The sequence below is a fragment of the Columba livia genome, chromosome 27, assembly GCF_036013475.1.
Source record: "Columba livia isolate bColLiv1 breed racing homer chromosome 27, bColLiv1.pat.W.v2, whole genome shotgun sequence".
NCBI classification, from domain to species: Eukaryota; Metazoa; Chordata; class Aves; order Columbiformes; family Columbidae; genus Columba; species Columba livia.
This window is the reverse complement of record NC_088628.1, coordinates 1,547,222-1,570,484: the sequence shown is the minus strand read 5'-3', so window position 1 is coordinate 1,570,484 and position 23,263 is coordinate 1,547,222. Positions and strand designations below refer to the sequence as shown.

The 23,263-nt window shown below is 61.8% G+C and overlaps 3 protein-coding genes across 3 annotated transcripts; all 3 read left to right on the top strand.

The window, feature by feature from the left end:
* Positions 1 to 153: 153 nt before the first annotated feature.
* BSG (basigin (Ok blood group)) lies at positions 154 to 11,174 on the top strand. The gene is made up of 8 exons (XM_065042142.1): positions 154 to 332; positions 5,343 to 5,499; positions 7,126 to 7,214; positions 7,355 to 7,482; positions 7,670 to 7,943; positions 9,968 to 9,992; positions 10,294 to 10,363; positions 10,560 to 11,174. Exons 1-7 carry the CDS (start codon positions 257 to 259, stop codon positions 10,349 to 10,351), a joined length of 807 nt encoding a protein of 268 aa, XP_064898214.1. The 5' UTR covers positions 154 to 256; the 3' UTR covers positions 10,352 to 10,363; positions 10,560 to 11,174.
* Positions 3,537 to 5,336, top strand: LOC135576471 (basigin-like; the record flags this gene model as incomplete). The annotated part of the gene is made up of 1 exon (XM_065042148.1): positions 3,537 to 5,336. A coding segment is annotated over one exon (744 nt), but the record flags the coding sequence as incomplete, so codon positions are not given.
* A 1,084-nt stretch (positions 11,175 to 12,258) lies between the features above and the next one.
* On the top strand, positions 12,259 to 22,967 carry HCN2 (hyperpolarization activated cyclic nucleotide gated potassium and sodium channel 2). The gene is made up of 8 exons (XM_065042129.1): positions 12,259 to 12,762; positions 17,654 to 18,077; positions 18,818 to 18,979; positions 19,955 to 20,173; positions 20,326 to 20,472; positions 20,704 to 20,944; positions 21,065 to 21,229; positions 21,314 to 22,967. Exons 1-8 carry the CDS (start codon positions 12,320 to 12,322, stop codon positions 22,240 to 22,242), a joined length of 2,730 nt encoding a protein of 909 aa, XP_064898201.1. The 5' UTR covers positions 12,259 to 12,319; the 3' UTR covers positions 22,243 to 22,967.
* The last annotated feature ends 296 nt before the right edge of the window (positions 22,968 to 23,263 follow it).

The following is a 23,263-nucleotide window of genomic DNA, read 5'->3' as shown; positions in this document are numbered from 1 at the left end:
GGCGTGGCCGCGGCGGGACCGGCCCGAACCGGCTCTCCCCGCAGGGGACGGGAGGGAGGAGAATGGCGCTCGCTCATCCCCTCTCTTTGATTGGTCGCATCGGGATAGATGGGCGTGCCAGCTCGCCGGAGTGTCGCGCGATTGGCCGACGGACGGGGTGAGGGGGGCGTGGCCCTCCTTGGGCCCGCCCCCGCCTCCGTGACCCGGCGCGGTGCTTATAGCGGGCGGCTCGGCGCGGCGTGCGGAGCGAGCGGAGATGGCGGCGGCGGGGCCATGCGGGTTCTTGGCGCTGCTACTCCTCGGCGGGCTGGTGGCCGGTGCCGCGGGGACAAGTACGGGATGGTGGGGCGGGGGGAGAGCGCTCGGTTGGGCCGGGGTGGGGGGAGCGAGCGCTCGGTTGGGCCGGGGGGGCTCAGGGCGGCCGGGGGGCCATTAGGGGTGGCGGCCGCAGGGTGGACGAGACCGGAGGAGTCATGGGGTGGCCCAGCGGGGTTTTGGGAGGTCTTGGGGCAGCCCGGGGGGGTTCGAGGGGTTCCCGGGCCAGCCCGGTGGGGAGCCCGGCTCCGTGGGGCGGCTCTCGGGCGGGGGCCGGGCCGGGTCCCCTGGTGGGGCAGCGAGGCTCCACGGTGGGCTCTGCCGGGGCGGCGGAGCGGGGCTGGGCCGGCCGGGGCCGAGCGGGTGGCGCCGAGGGCGCCCTGCGGGAGCGCACGTTCGCTGGCGGGCGTGGCCGGGGGGGCGGGCTGGGGGGGACACCCCAAAGCTGGAGCGAGGGCGGGGGTGCCCGGCGGGCAGCGGGCCCGGGCTCGGCGTCCGCGCTCCCCACGCTCCGGCAGGGCCGTCCCGTCGCCCGCCCGCTGCTCCCGGTCGCACCGTGAACAGACCGCTCCCCTCGAGTGGGAAGGCAGTGAATTCTGGGGTGGTGCTGACTTGATTTTCCCTTCATAAAAGCGGGAAAGTTTATTCCTGGGGCTTAGGAGCAGCACCAGATCTCCAGGCTCTAAAACCTTAAAGATGTTCACATGATGCTTAAGTGGATAATCCGCTAACGAGGAAACAAGTGTGGGCGCTCCCGGTGCGCGGGTGGAGCTGGACGCGGCGCTGGGAGCTGGCGGAGCCTGTTGTCGGGTACTCAAAGCACATCCCCAAACGAGCCGGGGTTTGCCGGGTGCTGTTGTGATGACATTTCGTTTTCTCACTTCTGGACGCGGCACCAAAGGCACCGGCCGGGCCGGGGGAGCAGCGGCCACCGCGGCAAACAGCGGGTTTTGCCCGGGGGACCCTGCGGTCCCGCTCAGACCCGGTGCAAGAGGTGCCGCTGGTCATGGTTTTGCTTTATTGTGAGGGGCTGGCTGTTGTTTCTGGCTGTTTAGCATATCAAGTGCTAAAAAACCCTGTAGCCTGTTTGTGCTATCAGGCTTATTTCGGTGTGGTAGAGCCTAACCCAAAGACTGATGGCAAAAGTGTGGGAGGATTCTGAAAAATCTGGGGTAGCGACAGAGTGTCTGCTCCAATATTTCCTTGCAGCAGGGCTGTGTTTTCTTACTGCAGAACAGGAGGGCAGAGCCTTCTCCTGAACTTCACACTCACCTGCAGCTGCTGTGGCCGCATCCTGCGCTGAGCAGCCCCAGTTCTGAGGCCATGTGGAGAAAGCTGCTTCTATCCTGGGGTTGAAAAGCCTGGGAAGGAAGAGCTGCCCTCCCGGCCTGTGGTTGTATAACGCGTGTCCTGCCCTGGCCCCGGGGTTGGTGTGTAACGATGCCGATTCCTCACGTAAGCGGAGTGGGGGGCTGGAAAGCGAGAGCTTTTCCCCTCAGCCGTGCTGGACGTGGCTTTATGGGGCACACTCCCCCAGGGATGGTCCTTGTGATCCGCGGGGTCTTGGTTTTTGGTCTGCTTGGTGTCCTGGCCCAGAGCGCCTGGTTGTGCAGTGACCGCCTGGTCACACGAAACTGAAGGGGAGATTTTATAGCTATTAGCAGAAATGGCAAAAAATGTCACAACCTCATATGTCCCCTTCCGAGGCCAAGAAACAAAGGTCAGGAGGTACCTGCCAGGCGCAGACGCTGTTTATACCACGAGGACTCGGCTCTGCTCGGGGGGGAGAGGCTGTTTTTAGTTTGAAGGTGACTTGGGAGGACTTTTTGTGGTCTCGTCTGTCTTTGCCGCTGTGCCCGGGAGGAGCGGCCGGCTCGGCTCTGTGATCAGGGTCTTGTTTTCAAGAGCTGGTTTCAACTTGCGGCTTGTCGCCCTTTGGAAAATTTGGAGTCGCTCCGATCGATCCCGGCGGGTTGATGAGCTCGTGTGGGCGCTTTCCCTGCCCTGGAGTGCAGGGCTTTGATTGCCCGCTCTGGTTTGTGCTGGGATGTTAATCCCGGTTGAATGCAGACGGTACTTGTGTTGTTACTGCTTGGCTGAAGCTTTTTAGCCTGTCTGAACTGCGCGAAGTGCCCTCTAACTCGCAGCAAATAACCTTGCAACAGCTTATTTTGTCAGCATGCAATAATCACCTTGTAGCTGTAAAAGGAACCTTGATCTTTACCAGCGCCCATTTTAAACTGGGCTGTAGTTAAAACCGGGACAGGCTTCTACAAGCGCTGTAGGTTGGGAGCGTTTAATCACAGGCCTGTGGTGTAAAAAACCTGTTTGGCACACAGGTTCTATGAGTGAAACCTGGTGTATGAGGCAGTTGCTTTCAGCTGGTAGCCCCATACGTCTTTTTGGGACCCCCATCAGCTCCCACTGTTTTAAAACCGGTTCAAGAAGATGGTTGTGGTGTCTCTGGTGCAATCCCGTCACCCAGAGTCAATTGGAAACCCCTGTAAAGGTGTTGAATGGTGTGTTTGACTGTAACCAGCAGCACTGCGGGCGGTGTGTGAAATAGCAGCTGTTTTTTAGCCTTTTTTCCTTTTAGAAATGTGGAATTGATTTATTGAAACTTACCGTGCGGACTTGGGTTTGTAATACCCCTTTGTTTCTATGCTTGCAGAAAACAGCCATAGAACTTACTAAAACGTGTTCAGGCATTCAAAAAAAATAAGGAAAAACTCCCTCCCAAACCCACTTGCTTTGTGCCTGTAGGTCATGGTGCATACACATTAATTAACATTGTATGTTAATTAATGACCGGGTACAGTAATTCCGGAGCGGCCGCTGGCAGGTCTGCAGTGCGGCCGGTGCAGGAAGGACGTGTCGCAACCATCACCGGTTCTTAAATCTGCCGCGGTTGAGTCACGTCGGCCCTGGCGGGGGTGCCGGAGCCTCCAGAACAACCGGTCCAAACCCAACACCCCGCGGAGCGAAGGTCCCGGGGCCGCTCTCCAGATCCCACGCTGGTTGGTGTTCTGGTTCTGCGGTGCGGTCGCAGAGTTGTTGTCTGAAGGTGCAACAATCCAAAAAGAACAGCCCCGTCCAAGCCGGGCAGAGTTCAGAGCGTGGCGGGGAGGGAGGGAGGAGGACGCTGTGGCCTCTTCTCAATGGCTGGTTTTGGTTTGTTTGTGTGTTTTTCTTGTAGAGGGTGACTTCTTGCTTTGCACTAACACTTTGCACTAATACCTCTTCAACTCATAGCTGGTTTTATAAAGTCACCGCTGTCTCAAAAGAGACTGACTCAGGACAGCGTGGAGTTGTACTGCGAGGCGATTGGCAGCCCCATCCCCGAGATCCAGTGGTGGTTTGAGGGCAACGACCCAAACGAGACCTATACCCAGCTCTGGGATGGCGCATGGCAGGACCGTGTCAGGATCAACGCCACCTACAACCTGCACTCCACCAGCACCATCTCCATCGCAAACCTCACGGCCGATGACTCGGGCATGTACGAGTGCCGGGCCAGCAACGACCCTGACCGCAACCACTTGTCGAAGAGCCCCAAAGTCAAGTGGATCCGTTCCCAGGCGAACGTTTTTGTCATCGAACGTGAGTGGCCGCACTCAGGCCTTGGCACTTGCTCGGACACCGGTGTCTGGTTCTCCCGCCGTGCTCACCCCTGCACCCGTGTCCTGTGGCTCCCGAAAGCTCCCCCCACCCTCCCCCCGGCTGTAGATCGAGAGATCCTACCCTGTGTCGTCTCCCTCGCCACCCGTGACGTGACCCAACGTGGCCCTGCTCAAAAAGTTGGCTTCCCAACCAAAACGCCCTTCGGCAATCCCGTGCCTTTTCCGGAGCCAGAGACCTGGAACCCGCCGCTTGTTCCTGCGAGTCCCGAGGCTGTTTGCAGAATTGAGTCTCGATTCTGCGCCGACTCAGCCCCGGCCCCGCCAGCCCTTCCCGAGCTCCTGTGACAGCCCCGCTCTGAGCTTTCCTGCTAGCGGGGAGCAAAACCTGCCTCGCAAAACCTGCCTTGAGGTGCAACCGAGTTTGAAATGGCCGTGTCTGGGTGACACTGGGTGTGATGTGTTCCAGTTCCCTCCGCTCACGGAGCTGTGAGCCAAACAGGCGTCTGCTTTGGGTGACGGAACCCTGGGCCGGTGTGAGGGGATTTAACGTCCTGCTGAGGGGATTTAACATCCTGCCGAGGTGTTTCCGTGAATCCCGGGGTTAGCGGAGCAGCGGGATTCCCGGCACAGACGTGCCAGGGAATGCAGGACTCCAGCAGAACGTCTGGGCAGGGGGAAGAGCAAAATTCCTGTGAATCCCGAGGAGGAGGGAGGACGGGCAGGGCCGCGGTGCCACGGGCTGTGTCGCGGTGCTGCTCGTGGCAGCTGGTTTCTTGGATTCCCTCCGGCAGTGGAAATGCCTGAGTCATCTTCCGTTGCATAATTTACTGCTGCTGGGCACAGGGAGGCCCAGGACCTTTTGGAGCCGTGGTTCTGTGTGTTCTCCCTGCAGTAAATCTCTCTCTAACCTTTGGGGCCGCATCGGCCGGTGCACGTATTGCGCATATAGAGTCTGGTCGCTGCCTCTCGCACCAGAGGTCATGGCTTTCATCAGTGGCATTACCTGGAGTCTAAAAAGTGGCATTATCCGGTGTCTAAATCGGCTCAGGTTGTGGAAGGTGTTGGCACAGGGGGTGGCTCGCAAAAGCAGAGCCGCGCTCCGCCCTTCGCGGGGCGGCCTTGTCCATGGCCTATTGACACCGAGCTCTGCTGCAGGCACTATGGGGTGATCCTGCTCGGTGGGAGCCGCTGTGGGCTCAGCACCAGCGGGCGGGAGGTACCGCCAGGTCCTGGTTGGCAAGTCCCGTGCCAGTGCTGCCGGTTTTGGCAGGGAGCTGCTCACGAAGGTAAGTGGGAGCCGCAGCAGAGCGTAGGAGCTGTGCGCTTTGGTGAGCTCTGTGTTCAAGGTTCTCGGGCAGGCGCTCTGAACGCCGGTGCTAACTTCGGCTGCATTGTTTACCAACGCAGGTCCCGACATCAAAGGTCACGTAACGGAGGTTTCGGGCAAGCTGGTCCTGGCCTGCAACATGACTGCACCGCACCCCGCCATCGGCGGCCACGAGTGGCTGCGCGGGGACAAGGTCCTGCAGACGGACGCGGACTCGAGCGCTTTCACCACTTACACGTGAGTGTCGGGCAGGGCCAGATAAGGGTCTGAACGCGCGACAGATGTTTTTATGAAATGCAGTTAATGTTTCCTATCAGCTCAACCCAAAGGCTCGCAGTCCTGCTGGACTTTGAGAACACAAGATGAGCTGAGTTTTGGCGAAGCCCAATGTGTTCTGCTCTGTAGGGAGGAGCAGGAAGGGGAAGTTCTGTTACCACAAATATCCTCTCAGTAGTAGTTCTGCTGCTTGGTGTTTTGATGTGGGCACACAGGTGTTTTGATGCGGGGTCCAGCTGGGGCTGCTGCCCAAGCTGTGTCCGCTCTGTCTGTCCAGCGCTGGCCTTGCTGTGCTGGGGCTGCTGCCCAAGCTGTGTCCGCTCTGTCTGTCCAGCGCTGGCCTTGCTGTGCTGGGGCTGCTGCCCGAGCTGTGTCCGCTCTGTCTGTCCAGCGCTGGCCTTGCTGTGCTGGGGCTGCTGCCTGAGCTGTGTCCGCTCTGTCTGTCCAGCGCTGGCCTTGCTGTGCTGGGGCTGCTGCCCGAGCTGTGTCCGCTCTGTCTGTCCAGCGCTGGCCTTGCTGTGCTGGGGCTGATCTCCCATGGGGACCCTGTCTGGGCAGGACCTCAGCTCCAAGCCGTGCCTGGACACTGTGGTGTCTCTGCCGTTGGCTTTTATGTACCTTTCCAAAGTCCAGTGGCTCTCAGGCTGCACTGGGCAGCTGCTGCGGGTTGTGTTGAGCACTCAGAAGCGGTTTGGGGGTGTAGCTGCGCGGCAGGGACACCGGCCGCATTGTCACCGTGCAGCGAGCTTTCCTCTCCCATTAGAGTCAGGCCGGGCTGGCGCTGACCCAGCCGCTCCGGAGGCATCGTGTCCTTTTGTGCGGCAGTGCCGACGTGCCTGTCTCCCCATAGCAACAGGGAGCTGAACAAGGATTAAAGTATTTATAACCCAGCCTCCCTCGCGTGACCTCAATTCCTCAGCTGAGTGGTTTTTGGAAGTGGGAAGCGCCGTGCACAGCACAACTAACAAACAGCCTGTTGTCCCAGCGTGGCCACGGGACCAAAACTTTGCCTGCCCCTTCCCTCCGGTGGGTATTACTGAGCTGCAGAATGAATGCTTGTTGCAGTTCTGTGTAATCTGCTAAATCTCATTGCAGCAGCTTTGCAAAAAGGAAAATGTGGGAGTTGTCCCTGTGCTTGGATCGATCCAGAGTGACCACCCTGGGGGTTGCTTGGCGTGTGTTTCGGTGGCCTTTTCTGCATGGGAGGAATAGTTTTGCTCTGAACTGCTCCTTGCCCATCTCCCTCAGAGGTGTCTGGAGCTGTGTGGACAGCCCAGCTCTTACATTTGTTCCCTTAGTAGAGAGAGACCTGGATCCCAGGAGTCTTTTGGGTGGGGGGGGAGAGCTGCTGGTTTTCAATGTCCAGGACCCAAGATTGGGGGTCACCGACCTGGCAGACCCATGTCAGAGCTGGTGTATCTGGGTGTATCTCCCCATCTCTGTGGGGAGAGGGGAGTTGGTGTAGGTACACAGTGCAGCGTAAATACTGGTGTTGGAATGGGAGAAACTGCCCGTGGAGGAGGCGGCGGCTGCTTTGGGCTTTGGTTTGTGGATCAGTCACTTACCTGACGTCCTGGTTTTTGGCAGAATCGAAGGGAAGAAGGAAGAGCATTCTGGCGTCTATGAATGTGTCTACAAAACAAGCCCGGTGATAAAAGGACAAGTGAATATTTCAGGTAACCTCATGTGTTTGCTTCTGGCTCTGGTATCTTTTCAGCTCCTTGCGAAGCTGCTGCTGGCCGCGCTGATGAGGCTGCGGGGCTCTGCACGCATCCTGCCACGCCGCTCTCTGATTCTTCTATTTCTCTTGCTGTAGTTCCACCCCAGGTGATGGCATACAAGAAGTCCGAGCATGGGAACGAGGGGGACACGGGCGTGCTGACCTGCAAGAACCCCTCTTTTCCCCCCGTCAACTCTTGGACCTGGTACAAAAATGGTCAGGAGGTAAGTGCTGTGGTTTGCTCTTTCTCCCTTTCTGCCCACCCTCTTTCCAGGTGGGGGACCTCGTTCCATCAGAATTAGCGATTTCAGAGTAGGCTCCTTAGCCCCCTGGCCAGGGGGGTTTCTGGGAGCGAGCAGCTCAGGTCAGCGCTGCCCTGAGAGCCGTTTCTCTCTCTATCCCTCCCTCCAGCCCATCATCAATGGTTCTGGTCGATACATCATCAAGTCCAGCGGCAACAAGACAGAACTGCGGATCCTTAAACTGAGCATTGAGGAGGATACAGGCGACTACCACTGCAACGCCACCAACTCCGACGGCTTCGGTGGCGCCATGGTGAACCTGCGCGTTCGCAGTCGCCTGGCAGCGCTCTGGCCCTTCCTGGGCATTGTGGCAGAAGTCCTCATTCTTGTCACCATCATCTTCATCTACGAGAAGAGGAGGAAGCCAGATGAGGTTCTTGATGGTAAGAGATGATTGGGGTTAAATCTTGATGGGGAGACCAAGGAACTTGTAGGGTGCAGGGGAAATGTTCTAGAGAGCTTGGAGTTCACCAGCTGGGCATTAATCTGAGGGCTGCTCCCCCAGGCACTTCTGATAGTGTTACCAGGCTGCTTTGGCCAGGAGGTTGCAGGTAATTGCGCTGTTTCTGAGAGTCCTTCTGGGAGATGAGCTTTGGATCTGGAGTGAGATAAGATGCAGCTGGGGTCAGCCTGACCCTTTTTCTCACCGGTTCCTCAGCACTTTGCTCTGTGTGTGTGTGCAGGACCGGGTTTCCTTTGGCAGCCAGCACTCTGGAGAAGCTGATTTCTGAATAAGCAGTGGAGCTTTTCTGGTGCTGCAAGATCAGGGGACCATGTCAGTGGCTCCATTAGACAAGGCTTAGCTTAATTCAGGTTCAGTTCATGGGTCTGTTTGGGGTCCTCAGATCCACACATCCTGACTCTTGGAGACTTCCCTCAAAGCCTGGGGCTATCTTTAATCTGCCCTGGAAATACCAGCTCCTCCCTTTCCTTATCAGTAGGAATGTGCATTGTGTTCACAGCCGCCCCTCCCTTATCTGATGGGGTGAACAATGTGTAAACGCTCCGTATCCTTCCTGCACACCAGGTGGGGAGAGTGGGAGGTGCAGCACGGGGACTGTGGCTGATCGCCCCTCCCTAGCCAGGGAATTCCACCCCAGGGCATTTTACAAGCAGATGCTTTGCCCTCTGACACCCTTGTTTGGAAGGCAGGTGTTGTATTATGGGTGTTGTAACTGCATCTCACAGAGAAAAATAACCCATATCCTCTGTGAGTGATCTGGCTGCTGAGGACATCAGCCTGGCCCAGATTAAGTCAGCGCTGCCCTGTCAGAGCTGCAGCAGATGCCTGGACAGACGGACAGGCGTGTGTGCCGAGGTGCCTCAGTGCTCCCTGGGCATTCAGATTCCCAAGTGCCTGTGGATGAGGACACAGCATCGTTCCTGTTGGATGAACACACACGGCTTTACGCTGTCCTGGTGCAGAGTGGTTCCCTGTCCTCAAAAGCCTTTGTAGCTTTGTCCCTCTCGAGAGGTGACGGTGACAAACGCTGTCCCTCGCGGTGGGTGGTTGGGAATCAGTCTGGCTTGTGTGTGGTGCGAGATCCTTGCTGGTGTTACCTTTATACTCTTCCCTTCTCTGCTGCTGCCGCCACCTCCCACGGTAAGTAGCAGGTAGTTCAGCCGTGTTTGTGCCCGTCCTCTCACCAGCTGCCGGCGGATCCGGGTGCCCAGGGCAGCGCCAACGCTCATGGTGGGTGGCAGATCCCGAGGAGCTGGTGAAAGGCCCAGGGCTTGGCAGAGGTGTTTTCTTAGCTGTGCTGCTCGGCGTAGCCAGAACGTGGTGTGCAGTGTGCTTATTTTGAATTCAAACGCTGGGGATGAAGGATCCTGCCCGATGCGTCGCCTTTGGTTCCCCTCGGCTCTGAAGAGCAGTGGGTCGGTGCTGGCGGCTCTGCCATCTTGCAGTGGATCTGCAGCTCTTCTGCAGCTTAATCAGTTAATCAGACGTCACTGTTCAGCAGGATGCTGCCCTGTGCGGTCCCTGGGGCCACCGGGGCTGCTCTGATGTGTGCCCGGGGCTGGTGCGGTGCCAGACCTGAGCTCTGTTTGTCGGTGCTGGCAACTTGGTTGTCCGGTGAGCCGCACCAACCCTGTGCCAACAGAGCAAGCGCATAACAGGAGCTTATATCTAAGTTTGTGCCTTGTCTAAGCTTAGACAAGAAGGAGCTTAAGCCTCCTATGGGGGTTGGCCGGGTTCTGGGGAGCAGGAGCCTCCTGCTTGGCCGGGCCCTGGCGAAACAGGAGCCCTGGGATGGGCTGACCTTTGGGTTCAGGCCTGTGCGGGCAGCAGATCCCGTACCCTGTCTGGAATGCGGTCCCCAGGGTTTAGGGGGTGGCAGAGGTGGCTTCTCACAGGCTCTCCCCTGACGCTGTTTGTTCTTTCTCCGCTGTCCCACCTGTGAAGATGACGATGGAGGTTCTGCACCGCTGTGAGTACCTTGCTTTTTCCTATTTGGTTTGTGCTGGCAGGTCACGTCATCCAGGGAATCTGTTCTGGCTATAAAGGCAGCTTGTGTGGCAATAACAGCTCACTGGGTGGGTGACTTTCTCCCATTTAATGTGGCCTGTGTATAAAGCACGTGTGACTGGGGATGGCACCAGCATCTCAAAACCTGATGCTGTTCTGGTGACCGATCTCATCTTGACCATCCCTGTGGGCCTGAATCACTCTGGCGGGTAGGATGGGGCTGTGTGCTTTTTCTCTCCTCACCACCCCTCTTCTCTTCCCAGGAAAAGCAATGCCACGAACCACAAGGACAAGAATGTCCGCCAGAGAAATGCGAACTAAGAGCGGGGCCAGGTGAGTGTCGGAGCTGGTGTTGGACTCTGGGGGCTCCAGCGCCCGGGGGAGTCGGGACAGGCTGGTACCCCTGCCCTGAGCTCCTGCAGGGTCAGGCCACAGGTCACAGCCCGTGTCCTGTGCTGCTCCAGCAGCACCGTGCAGCCTTACTGGTGTGACTGGGTTATCTGACTGGCTTTTCTTTCTCTCCTACCAGGTGACGTGTAGATGAAGAACTCATCTGTACAATTTTATTTTCTTCTAATTTTTTTGGTAAAATAGCACCGTGAAATATCTTAGTGCGTCCTTGCGATTCAGTTACTTCACTTTCTAAAGAAACTTAAGTTGTAGAGTCTAAAATACACTTTTTTTTTAAGAGTTGTGGGAGGGTTTTTCTACCTGTAAATGTAAATCCCTTGTTTCTGGTAGTGTAGGTCTGTCTGTCCTGGGTTTCTCCATGCTGTGCAGAGGGGTGGGTGCGAGCGCAAGAGAGTCCTCCCTCCCCTCTGGGGAGAGCTCAGAACTGCCCTCCCTGCCCCACCGCGCCGGGGCTGACACGGGATAAACACGAGAGCTGTGAACTCGGTTCAGGGGCTGTTGTGTCTCCTCAAGCTGCTGCAGTGGGGTCAGGGCAGAGCGAGCGGTGCTGGGGGCAGCTGAACAATGTGTGTTCTTGTGCTGGAGCCGTCGTGATCTTGCTGTGACGTGGGCGCCCGAGAGCAGACAGATGCTCAGTGGAGTCTAATACCTTTATTGCCGGGTAGCGTTGAACTGTTCCATCTGTTAACACACTTCACCAATAAAGATGATTCCTCTCTCTTTTTTTTTTCCATCTCTGGTTGGATTCTGGTCTCTACTCACTGGACCCCTGGCTTGCCTGACCTCCCTCATTTCTGGCTGTGGAATGTGACGCTGTGTTTCAGTGTGGTGCAGCAGCACGTCTGTGGGTTACGCAAGGCGCTTGCACTGGCCTCGTGCTGGCAGGTGCCATGCTGGTGAAGAGAATCAATGCATGGCTTAATTTCCTTAATGAGGATAATGGGTCTCAGGCTGCAGCACAAAGTTCCACTTGTGGTCTTTGTTTGGTGGGGCTGGTGCAGGAGGGAAGAGTGAGGGGATGGAGCAATGTTGTGCAGACAGCAACATGGAGGTGGGGGGGGTGACTTGTCACAGAGCCTGTGCTTGCAGGAGCACAGCTTTCATACACTCATTTTGGTTGGAAATGACCCTTAATATTGTGTCCAACCATAACCCACTCTGCCACTAAACCATGTCCCTAAGACCCTCATCTCCCTGTCTGTTCAACCCTCCAGCTCTCGGGGTGTTGCTAAGAGCCTCATCTCCATGTCTGTTCATCTCTTCAGCTATCAGGGTGTCCCTAAGAGCCTCATCTCCCTGTCTGTTCAACCCTCCAGCTCTCGGGGTGTCCCCTCCCGTGGCACCGGCCGCGTTCCCCGCCGTGGGCAGCAGGTGGAGCCACCGGCCACGCTGCTCCTGCTGCGGCCGCCGGAGGGTGCTCGGGGTTCGGCGGTCGCGGTGCAGCCCGGGGAGCCGCAGGGGGACCGGCTCGGTCCCGGGGCGGCGGCAGGAGCTGCGGGTCCCGCTGCCCGGCTCTTGGCACCCAGAGCATCGGACCCTGCGGCGTCTGTCTGCTCCGGGGGTCTCCGGCTGCGGTTTGCTGGCCCGTGGGATTTGGGGACACGCAGGAGCCGGTCCCTGGTCTCCAACCCTGACACCCCGGGCGGTTTCTCCTGCCACCGGCTTGGTGCCGGCGGGTCTCAGCCCTGAGCACCGGCACCTCCGCGAGAGGCTCCGGTCGCCGGTCCTGCCGGTGAGGGCGGTGCCAGCGGGGGGAGCTGCGGAGCTGCCCGCTGCCCGGCCCGGCCCCCCGCCCGCCCCCGGCCCGCCCCGGCCCGCCCCCGCCGCGGCGGCGGGCACCACTCGGCCGCCGGTGGCCTCGGCGGCGGCAGCGGCGCGATGCGGACCGGCCGCGGTGCGGCGGGCGGGGAGGCGGCGGCCGAGGAGGAGGCGGCCGATGCGGCCAAGCGCGGCGGAGCGGCGGGGCGGGCGCGGGGCCGCGGCGGGAAGGGGTCCCCGAACGGCGAGTGCCGGCGGGGGGACCCACCACGGAGCCCCGGCCCGGAGCCTCCCCGGGAGCCCAAAGTGTCCTTCTCCTGCGGCGGCGGCGGCGCGTCCCCCGGCGGGGCCAAGGCGGCCGAGGAGGGCGCGGGTGAGGATGCGGGCGAGGAGGCCCGCGGCAGCCAGGCCAGCTTCATGCAGCGGCAGTTCGGGGCGATGCTCCAGCCCGGCGTCAACAAGTTCTCGCTGCGGATGTTCGGCTCGCAGAAGGCGGTGGAACGAGAGCAGGAGCGCGTCAAGTCGGCGGGGGCCTGGATCATCCACCCCTACAGCGACTTCAGGTGCGGCCCCGCCGGGCGGGGGGCGAGCGCTGCGCCCGGGACCCCGCGGGGACGGAGCATCGGGCCGGGCGGTGCATCTCGCGGGGATGGAGCATCGGGCCGGGCTGTTGCATCCGGCCCCGGAGACCGCGGGCGGGGACAGGGGGCGAGCGGAGCCCGCCGGGGAAGGGGAGGCCGTGCGGAGCCGAGGGCACCTTGAGCTGTGCTGGAGGTGGCAGCGCGGATGCCGCTGGCCTGTGCGCAGGGAGGAGCTGGCGGCCGGGCATCCCCCTCCCCAGCGGAGCTGCCGCCCATTCGGGGATGCCAAGCAAGGGGGTGCCCGGGCAAGGAAGGGCATCCCCTCGTCCTTCGCGGGGCCTCAGGGTGGCTCAGCCCAGCACGGACCCTCTGGAGCCCCACCGGGCTTTGGCTCTACCCCTAAATCACTCTGGCTGTCACGCTCCCTGGGCTGGGGGCCTGGGCTGGAGGACATGCCATTCTCTCTCCACTGCCAAGCAGAGCCTTGTGAAGGCTCCCCCTGCCCCAAGGAGGCCTGATCCTGTCCCTGAGATTCAGGGAGTTTGAGGAAGGATTCGTCTCACTTCCGAAAGCACCAGAGCCCCAGGGATTCAGCCTGTTCAGGTGGCAAACCCAGGGAGAAAGGCTCTGCAGCCACATCTCCTTTCCACCCCCTGAGCCCTGGGGAGCTCAGAAACAGCAGATGCTTCCCAGGTTGCGTGCGGGCACGGGAGGGATGTACAGCTGGATGGGCTGGGCAGGCGGCTCTGCACCTTGCAGGGATGGGTGGCCAGGACCTTGCTGGTGAGCAGCCATTGGGGTCCCCGGTACCGTGACTTCGAAGGGGCTCAGAGCAGAGACCAGCGCCTGTACCTCCCGCTCCTGGGCTGACCTGACACCTTCCAGAGGAGCAGCCAGAGGCCCTGGGCCTCCTCGTGTGGCTGACCTCCCACACAGGGCTCTGCGGTCACCCCCATTTGGGGACCTGGTGGGTGTCCATCGGAGCCCCCTCCTTGCCTCGCTGGCCGGGCACCGGAGCTGCTGCAGAGCCGGGGTGAGGGGCAGCTGCACCGCATGGCCTTGGCGGGTCCTGTGGCGAAGGGAGCTCTGCCATGATGGTGCAGCTGTGGTGGTGCAGGGTGGATTCTGGCACCCGGGGGGTTCCCAGGAGGCCGGGGGACTCTGCTCCTCCCGCTGCCCGGGCTTTGCTTCACCCCACAGCTGTTGGGGCACCTGGGAGCAGCCTGGGCCCAACATCCCCAGCTGTGGTGGCACCGGGGCCAGAGCCTGCCTGGCTCCTTCAAGCTGACAGAGCCACGGTGCCGGTGGCAGAGCCTGTGGTGCTGCGGTGAGCCCGTGGTGCGAGTGAGGCCTCAGAGTCTTCCCCGGAGCGCAGCAGCGTTGCTCCCCGGGCTGGCGCTTGCAGCGGGCGGGCACCCGTCTGTGCTGGGGTGACCTTGGGGAGTCACCCTGGCTGTCCTGTCCCACGCTGGCTCCATCCCTCCCAGAGCCGCTATCAAGACCGAAACCCATTGGGGAAGAGGCGCTGGCCGTGTCGCCGCTGCCGGTGGCGTAGGAGGGTTCCCTGCCCAGCGGGGAGGAGCTGCAGGCACAGCCAGGCAGCGCCGGGGTCTACAAACCTGCATGTAAACAGGATCGGCTCGACACGGGGCTGAGAGCCCGGCCGTGAGGAGCCCGCTCTGCTTGTGCGTGTTGAGGACGTGTCCATGCGTTCCACGTGGTACTGCCTTAAAAAAACATAGTATGATGTTTATCTAATAATGATAATGGAGCATGAACCCAGCCATGTTTGCCCTGCAAAACCCGTTTTCCTATCTTAAGATAAAATCATTACCCATCTGCATATGTGACATCATTTCATAATCGGAGTCATTTAGAGCTCCTGTCTCCTCCTGGACACTGCAATTACTCATGCAAAATTCAGGGGCAGACTTGCTCCAGGAACGAAGTTGCTTGCTATTTACATAAATATTGAATTATTAGGAAGCAGCCTGGATGGCTGGTTGAGATCCTGAGCTGCAAATCTGATAAAAGAGACCTTGTAAATTGTGTGCTGAAGCAGGCAGCGGCCAGCAGAGCCACCTCCTTTCGGGTGCCATGCACGGTTGTCATCTCTGTCTTTGCTGCTTCTGGTCTTTACCGATGGGAGAAAAAAACAGCTAGCACAGACTTTTTCATTATTTCTGTTGGTGTTTCTGATACTGGGGTATCGCTTTTGGAGTGAAATTGGGAGCTGGGAGGTGGCATCCAGCCCCCCATTCCATAGTGACCTGGGGCACATGGCTGGTCTGGCTCCATCGTCGCACCCCATATGGGAGCCGGGCAGCGGTCAGAGCGGGGCTGGTGCTGTGGGGCCTCGGTGAGGAGGATTTGGCCCCAGCGACTTGAAGGATGCAGCAGCGATGCTGCACGCAGCGGTGAGTCAGTGGCAGCCGCGGTGCCCGTCCCTCCATGGTGCCCATCGTCTGGTGAGAGCCGCGGGCTGCCTGGCACAGCCACCCCGGCATCACCCTTGGCACCTGCAGCTGTCCCCGAGGCTGGGGCTCAGCTGTGGGGTTTGCTGCTGGTGAATTTGTTGCAAGAGGCACATCCGAATTGGGGAATCGATGTCCCCGGTGCTGCTTGGCCAGAGCCTTCCCTTCCCAGAGATCCAGGAGTACAAGGCTCTTCCAGGAAAGAACAGCACCAGTCATCCATCACAACGGGGTGTACTGGGATGCAGGGATGCGGATGGGGCATTGGGTGCTGCTCCTGCAGCTCGGGCAAACTGCCGTTGGCTTCTTAACCCACTTCTAACAGCGACCTCGTTTTTGGAATATGAGTATTTAGTGCAAGTTTTTGAAGTGCTGATCCCGCCTGGATCCCACGCTGCTCCCGCCCAGCTCTCTGCTGGGATTTGGAGGCACTGGGGAGGCGGCAGCTCTGTGGGGCGACGTGTCGGACAGGAGCATGATGGGGTCCCTGGGACTGGCTGGGGGTGCTTGGCTGTGAATTGGCCCCTGCCCAGGACTGGGGGAGCAGTGCCGCTGAGCCGGGCTTTGGGCAGTGCCGCTGAACCAGGCTTTGGGTGGAGTGTGAACACAGCACATCCTGCCCACAGAGACTTCAGTTGTCTCCTGTCACCAGCACTGTTGTTCAACTGGGTCAGAAGCAAGGGAGAGGGTGCTGAGGATCCTAATTAATTTATTTTCAGATATTTTTAGCAGCCAGGTTTGGGTCTTTTTTTCCTATGCACACACTGCCCTCTGAGGAGGAAAGTGTTGGCATCACACCCAAGTCTCCGAAGAGATCAGACAGAGTCGGTCGTGTGTGTCGGGTGGATCAGGAGCAGTTTGTTTCTCAGCAGGCCCAATTCTGCCCTGGCTCAGCCGGATTGCCAAGGGATTTGAACAGTGGAGAGTTTTGCCCAGCTGGCATGGTTATTTAATCGCTGTTCTTCACAGCTCTGCATGGCAGATGCCCCTGTGGGACTGGCTCTGTGCAGCAGGGTCAGGCTGCAGGGGGGTTGGGGACAGACCCAGCCCCGTGCTGCCACCGCGGGATGCACCGGCCCCAGCAGCGGCTCTGCCAGCGCTGGCATCACCAGAGATTGTGTGTGTGGCTGGAGCCAGGTCTAACTCTGCCACCATGGCCCAGCCTGGCTGCCTTAGGGGCTCCGCAGCCACTTGGTGGGGGTACAGGGGGACACAGCCCCCTCCTCCCGCTGGCAGCCGCTGAGGGGACCCTGGAGACAGCCCTGGGTGTGAAGTCATCGCTGTGCAGCAGTGACATCACTCGTGGTTGCCACAGCAACGTCTCAGATGGGGAAGGTGTCATTGGAGAAGGTCAGGCGGGATGCTCGGCTCCTTCTGCTCCTGCTCTCCTCTGCGCGGGGGGGTGGGTTCAGCCCATCTCCCCTTCTTGTGTGCAGGGGGGCTTCCCTCTCATCCCCGCACCCATGGCAGTCTGGCCAGGGCACCCCCAGCCCAGCGGCCCCTGCCTGGGGCGGGCAGGCTGCAGGATGCGTGGGCAGGGTCCTGCGTGTGGCTCTGAGCAGCGTCATCCCCTCCTGTCGCCCAGGCTCTGTGGGGCCGGGGTCTCCTCGCACGGTCCTGCCAGGACAGGGCTGTTGTGACCTTGCAGGCGCTCGGAAAGGTCAAGGGGGGCCCAGCAGCCGGGGACAAGGAGCGCGAGGAGGGGTGAGGGTGGCGGAGGAGCCGCACAGCCCCGCGGAGGCGGCCGCTCGCCCTCTCGGCGGCTGCGGGGCTGCGGCTGCCGCTGCAGCCGTACGTGACCTGCGGTGCCGGCAGCTGCGGCGGCCCCTGCACCGCGGCCGCGCTGCCGCCTCCAACACGCGGCACTCACCCCGCTCACCCCAAACCGGCACCCAGCCTGGCCCAGGGAGGTGCTGGATGGGGTGGCCCTCCCTGGGACTCTGTCCCTGTCCTCATGTCCCCCTCGGTGCGCAGGGAGGGGCAGAGGCAGCGGTGTGGGGAGTGGGCTCTCCCGTCCTGCATCTGCCCATGACCTTGAGCGCGGTGGCCCCGCTGCCACGGGTGGTTTGGGGACAAGGGTGGTCCCCAGCCCACGGGCTGCCCCGAGGGTGGCTTGCGGGGGGCTGTCCCCAGCAGCATCGTCCTCCTGTCTCCCCTGGACCTGCCTGGGTGCTCCGGGCAGTCCTGCACCCGCAGCAGAGGCTGTGTGACCCGCGGGGTCAGCCTGGGGCAGTTTTGGGGGTGGGCAGCAAGATGAGGTCCCTGGAGAGAGGAGAGCGGTGCCTGGGTCCGAGGTGGCATCAGTGACAGCATGAGTAGCGTGAGGTGCGATGGCCGGGTCCCCATGGGGGTGCCTGCGGGACGCTGGTGACACCTCCTCCATCCTCCCACCCCACCAGGTTTTACTGGGACTTCACGATGCTGCTCTTCATGGTGGGCAACCTGATCATCATCCCCGTGGGCATCACCTTCTTCAAGGAGGAGACCACGGCACCTTGGATCGTGTTCAACGTGGTCTCCGACACCTTCTTCCTGATGGACCTGGTGCTGAACTTCCGCACAGGGATTGTCATTGAGGACAACACGGAAATCATCCTGGACCCGGAGAGGATCAAGAAGAAGTACCTCAAGACTTGGTTTGTGGTGGACTTTGTTTCCTCCATCCCCGTGGACTACGTCTTCCTCATAGTGGAGAAGGGAATAGACTCGGAGGTGTACAAGACGGCCCGTGCACTGCGCATCGTGCGCTTCACCAAGATCCTCAGCCTCCTGCGCCTGCTCCGCCTCTCCCGGCTCATCCGCTACATCCACCAGTGGGAGGAGGTGAGGGATGTCCCTGCCCGTGTCCCCCTGCCCGCGTCCCCCTGCCCGTGTTCCACCCCTGCTCTGTGGCTCTGCTGCGGAGCATCCACAGCTCCTGCAAACCCCGTCCCAAAGGGTGTCTGTCCCCACCAGCCCCCCCTGCCCGGGCTCCAGCTTTGCACCCTTTTCACTTTGAGAGGGGATTTAGAAGGGATGAGTTAAACCTGCGCGTGTGCAGATTATCCTGGTCATTGCACCCACCTACAGCAGACGGGAGGGGACCGTGGCCCCGACTCCCCGGATCCCCGCGCTGGGGCTGGCGGATGCTGTGGGAGCGTCTCCGGGGGGGCTGCATGTGCTGGGTTGTGACCCCAGCAGCGAGGGGCTGTCCTGGGTCAATGGCCACCGGCCTGAGAGGGGAAGGATAAGCCCGAGGCAGCGATGGGCTGGGGCTGCTCCTGCCTGTCCTCGCTCAGACTGTCCCATTCCACCTTGTTGTCCCCACAGAACATCGCCCCGGTGCCCGTCCCGGGGCTGGCGCAGGGAAGGGGAGCCCTGAGCGCCTGCCAGCGCTGCCATGTCCTCATCAGGGCTGGCACCCGTTAGTGCTTTCCAGGCGGCAGTGTGGCGGCATCGTCCCACCGCGGGGCTATAAATAGGCAGGAGGTGCTGGGGCCGGGCCCCCGCGGTGCCCAGGCTGTGCGGGGGGGACGGTCCCTGCGCTCACCCTCTGCTATCTCTCCCGGCCCCCGTGCCCGCAGATTTTCCACATGACGTATGACCTGGCCAGCGCAGTGATGAGGATCATCAATCTCATCGGGATGATGCTGCTGCTCTGCCACTGGGACGGCTGCCTGCAGTTCCTGGTGCCCATGCTGCAGGACTTCCCGCAGAACTGCTGGGTCTCCATCAACGGGATGGTGGTGAGCGCTCCCGGCGTTCCCGCGCTCGCTGCTGTGGTCGGTGCCACAGTCAGTGCCGCGGTCGCTGCCGCGGTCACTGCCACGGTCAGTGCCACAGTTGGTGCCGCGGTCGGTGCCGCGGTGGCTGCGCGGGGCACCCGTGGCTCCCCGGGGAGGGCTCGCAGGAGCGGGGCAGCGGATCGATCCAGGCAGGCGGGAGATGCTGACACAGCTCCGCTCCTTCCCCTGCCGCCCTCGGCTCATTAGCAACACAGCTGCTATTAATAATTAACGGGCCACTTTTCTAATTGCTCCCTGGCAGCCCTGCAGCCCACTACAAATGGCTCCTGTCTCTCTGTCCATCTCAGCCCATTCCGTCGATGTTTCCATCTCTGCTCCATTCCCCCACTACCTTCCTCCTCTTCTCCTCTTCCTCCCTGTCATGCACTTCTTCCTCCCCAGTTGTTCTGCTGCTGGGGGAATCTGGGCTTTGTGTGAGGCTGGGCTGAGGATTCCTGCCCCGGTGCCACCAGCCTGTCCCCTCCTGTCCCCTCCCGTCCCGTCCCCTCCTGTCCCCTCCTGTCCCCGCCGCCTCTGCAGGCTCCCACGCGCGAGCGCTGCCGTAACCGGCGGCTGCCGCCACAAACCCGGAGCTTGTTCCCATCGCAGCATTTCACAGGGGATCCCCACGCTTTTGTACATCAGCTTAAGAGAAATAAACCAGAATGACAGGCTCCCTAAAGCAAAAGCAGGCGGGTGACAAAGGAACAAACGTGCAGCTCCTGGTGTTGAGTGCAGGCAGAGGACCCGGAGCGTCCCCAGGCCTGAGTGGGGGCATTGTGCCCACGAGTGCCTGTGCACACATGTCCGTGCACGCACATCCATGCACATGCATTGTGCCCGTGAGTGCCTGTGCACACATGTCCGTGCACGCGCATCCATGCACACGCGTGTGCGCAGCCCATGCTGAGCGCCACCACGTCTCTGTTGCTGCAGAACGACTCGTGGAGCGAGCTCTACTCCTTCGCCCTCTTCAAGTCCATGAGCCACATGCTCTGCATCGGCTACGGGAAGCAGGCGCCCGAGAGCATGACGGACATCTGGCTGACCATGCTGAGCATGATCGTGGGGGCCACCTGCTACGCCATGTTCATCGGCCACGCCACCGCCCTCATCCAGTCCCTGGACTCCTCGCGGCGTCAGTACCAGGAGAAGGTAGGGCTGTGCTGGGCAGGATGGCAGCTCCTGTCCCGCACCCTCCATGGGCGCAGCCAGACAGGGCGGGAGCTCCGTATCGGTGGGTTCGTGGGGCAGGGGCACAGGTCGGGGGTCCCAGTGCGGGGGTCTGACGTGGCTTCTCCCCGCAGTACAAGCAGGTGGAGCAGTACATGTCCTTCCACAAGCTGCCCGCCGACTTCCGACAGAAGATCCATGACTACTACGAGCACCGCTACCAGGGCAAGATGTTCGACGAGGACAGCATCCTGGGGGAGCTCAACGAGCCCCTGCGCGAGGTGAGGGCGACGGGAACCCCCCGGCCGAGGGTCCCCCCATCCCCTGCTGCAGGTGCCACATGCTCCTGCAAGGCACGTGCTTGTCTTTGGGGGGGTCAACCACCTCCGGCTCCGGTTTTGCAGCTGTGTGTGTGAACATGTCCGTGTACAACCCGTGTGCTGCCGTGTCACCTCGTGCCGTCCGGGGACGCCATGTCCCTGCCCCCGGTCACTCACCTCTTTGTCCTGTAGGAAATTGTGAACTTCAACTGCCGCAAGCTGGTGGCCTCGATGCCCCTGTTTGCCAACGCGGACCCCAACTTTGTCACCGCGATGCTCACCAAGCTGAAGTTCGAGGTGTTTCAGCCGGGTGACTACATCATCCGCGAGGGCACCATTGGCAAGAAGATGTACTTCATCCAGCACGGGGTGGTCAGCATCCTCACCAAGGGCAACAAGGAGATGAAACTCTCTGACGGCTCCTACTTCGGAGGTGAGCGCTGGGGGGCTGAGCCCCATGGCACCCATCCCCTGGTGGCTCTCGCCCCTTGCCCCCAGCCTGCCCCATTTCCAAACTCGCTGCTGCTGTTTGACTTTGGCGTGTCCCCTGCAGAAATCTGCCTGCTGACGCGGGGCCGGCGCACGGCCAGCGTCCGGGCGGACACCTACTGCCGCCTCTACTCGCTCTCGGTGGACAACTTCAACGAGGTGCTGGAGGAGTACCCCATGATGAGACGGGCCTTCGAGACCGTGGCCATCGACCGCCTCGACCGCATCGGTAGAGATCAGGGGACCGGGGGGCGGCGGGCTGGCCTGGCCGTGGGGACAGCGCGGGGTCTCACGGTTCTCCCGCTCCCTGCAGGGAAGAAGAACTCGATCCTGCTCCACAAAGTGCAGCACGACCTCAACTCGGGTGTCTTCAACAACCAGGAGAACGAGATCATCCAGGAGATCGTCAAGTACGACCGGGAGATGGTGCAGCAGGCGGAGCTGCAGCAGCACACGGCCATGTACAGCCCGGTCCAGCCGCAGGTCACCTCGGCCATTGCCACACTCCAGCAAGCCGTGGCCATGAGCTTCTGCCCGCAGATGGCCAGCCCGCTGGTGGGCTCCATGGCGCTGGGCTCGCCCCGCATGATGCGCCGCTTGCAGTACGCCCAGGCCGTGCCCAGCCCCTTCGCCGTCTCCCCCGTCCTGCTGCAGCAGAGCCCCCCGCAGCAGCCGCAGCCCCCAGCGCCCCACGCCAACCCCTCGCCGGACCCGGCCCAGCCCGCAGCCCTGCCCACCAACGCCTTCGCCGCGGCCAGCCCGCCGTCCCAAAGCCCCCTGGCCAGCCGGACGTTCGCCTATGGCGGGGCCGCGGGGCAGGGGGGCTCCCAGCTGTCCCTGGGCCAGCAGCAGCCGCCCGGCTCGCCGCAGCGCCTGGCCGCGCACAAGAGCACGCAGGCGCTGCCCACCAGCAGCCTCAGCCAGGAGTCGCGGCCCCTCTCGGCCTCGCAGCCCTCCCTGCCCCACGGGCTGGCGGCCGGCAGCACCCAGAGCCCACCGGCCTCGGCCCGCGAGTCCTGCTCCTCCATCGGCGGGGGCCCGGCTGCCGCTTCACCAGGCCCTGGCCCCCCGGCCACACTGCGGGGCCAGGCCCCGCCGCGGGGACCCCCGGTGCACCCGGCGCCCACGGGCTCGGGGCTGGCGGGGCCGCCCGCCACGCCACAGGACTCGGCCCGCAAGGATTCGGCGGCCAGCACGCCCGACACGGACCCGGCCAAGTCCAGGCTCTCTTCCAACTTGTGACCTCCGCATCGCGCGGGGACGAGGCGCCGCGGCAGCGGGTCCCGTCTTCCCGTCCCGTCCCGCGCCACCCTGGCAGAGGAGCCACAGCCACAGCCACCCCAGCAGCTGCTGGGGTGGGCACAGGGCCCCTGTGCCCCCCACCTGCTCTGAGGACACGGCAGGGCCGGGCTGAGCCCCCACCCATGTCACCTGCAACCAAAGTCTGGCCCCATGTCCCACTCCCCACGGCGAAGCCGCACTGCCCCCAGCCCCTCGGCTGCCCCATAGAAGCCACAGCTGCATCATCCCGTGACCAGTGCATATATGATATTTATGACCCAAATACATCCCCCTGTGTGCACCCGCAGGACACCGCCCCAGGGCTTTCAGCACGCTGGCCCCCGCGCCTGCGCGTGTCCCTGCGTCCCCCCCATGGACCCCGGGTGAGGGGGGACAGTCCAGGACTGGAGGTAAGTTGGGGGGGGTCTGAGGGATGGTCGCCCCAAGGCTGGTGAGCACCGTGTGTGTGTGCACCCGCAGACACACGTGCAGGGGGTGTGTACATGCGGTGTACGTCACACCCCTGCCACACGCACCGGAGACTCCCACGGTGCCCACACGTGGCGGCGGAGCCAGGGCTCCCACGCCATCGCGGTGTCACACAGCCGGGGACAGGGCCCCGCTCCCGGCGTCCACCTTCCATCCAGCCCATCCTGTGCAATAAACGTCAGCGACTGACAGCGCTACGCACGACTCAGCTCCGCATCTCCTTCGCCACGTCCCCCCCTGCCGCGGCCCCGGCTGCTCCCGCTGCCCTCGCCAGGCCCTGGAACCGGCCACGGGCACGGCCCCAGGCTGGGCCGCAGGAGCCGGCTCTGTCCCTTCCAGAGCTGCGGCCCTGCCAGAAAAATGACACGGCAAAAAGCCTCCTCCCCACAGCTTTCTCCCTGCTGGCTGCGAGACAGGAGGCTCCTGGCTGGACACACAAGGGCCAAGGGGACACAGCAGGCCCCCGCGCCAGCCCCGCTCCCCCTGCAGCTGC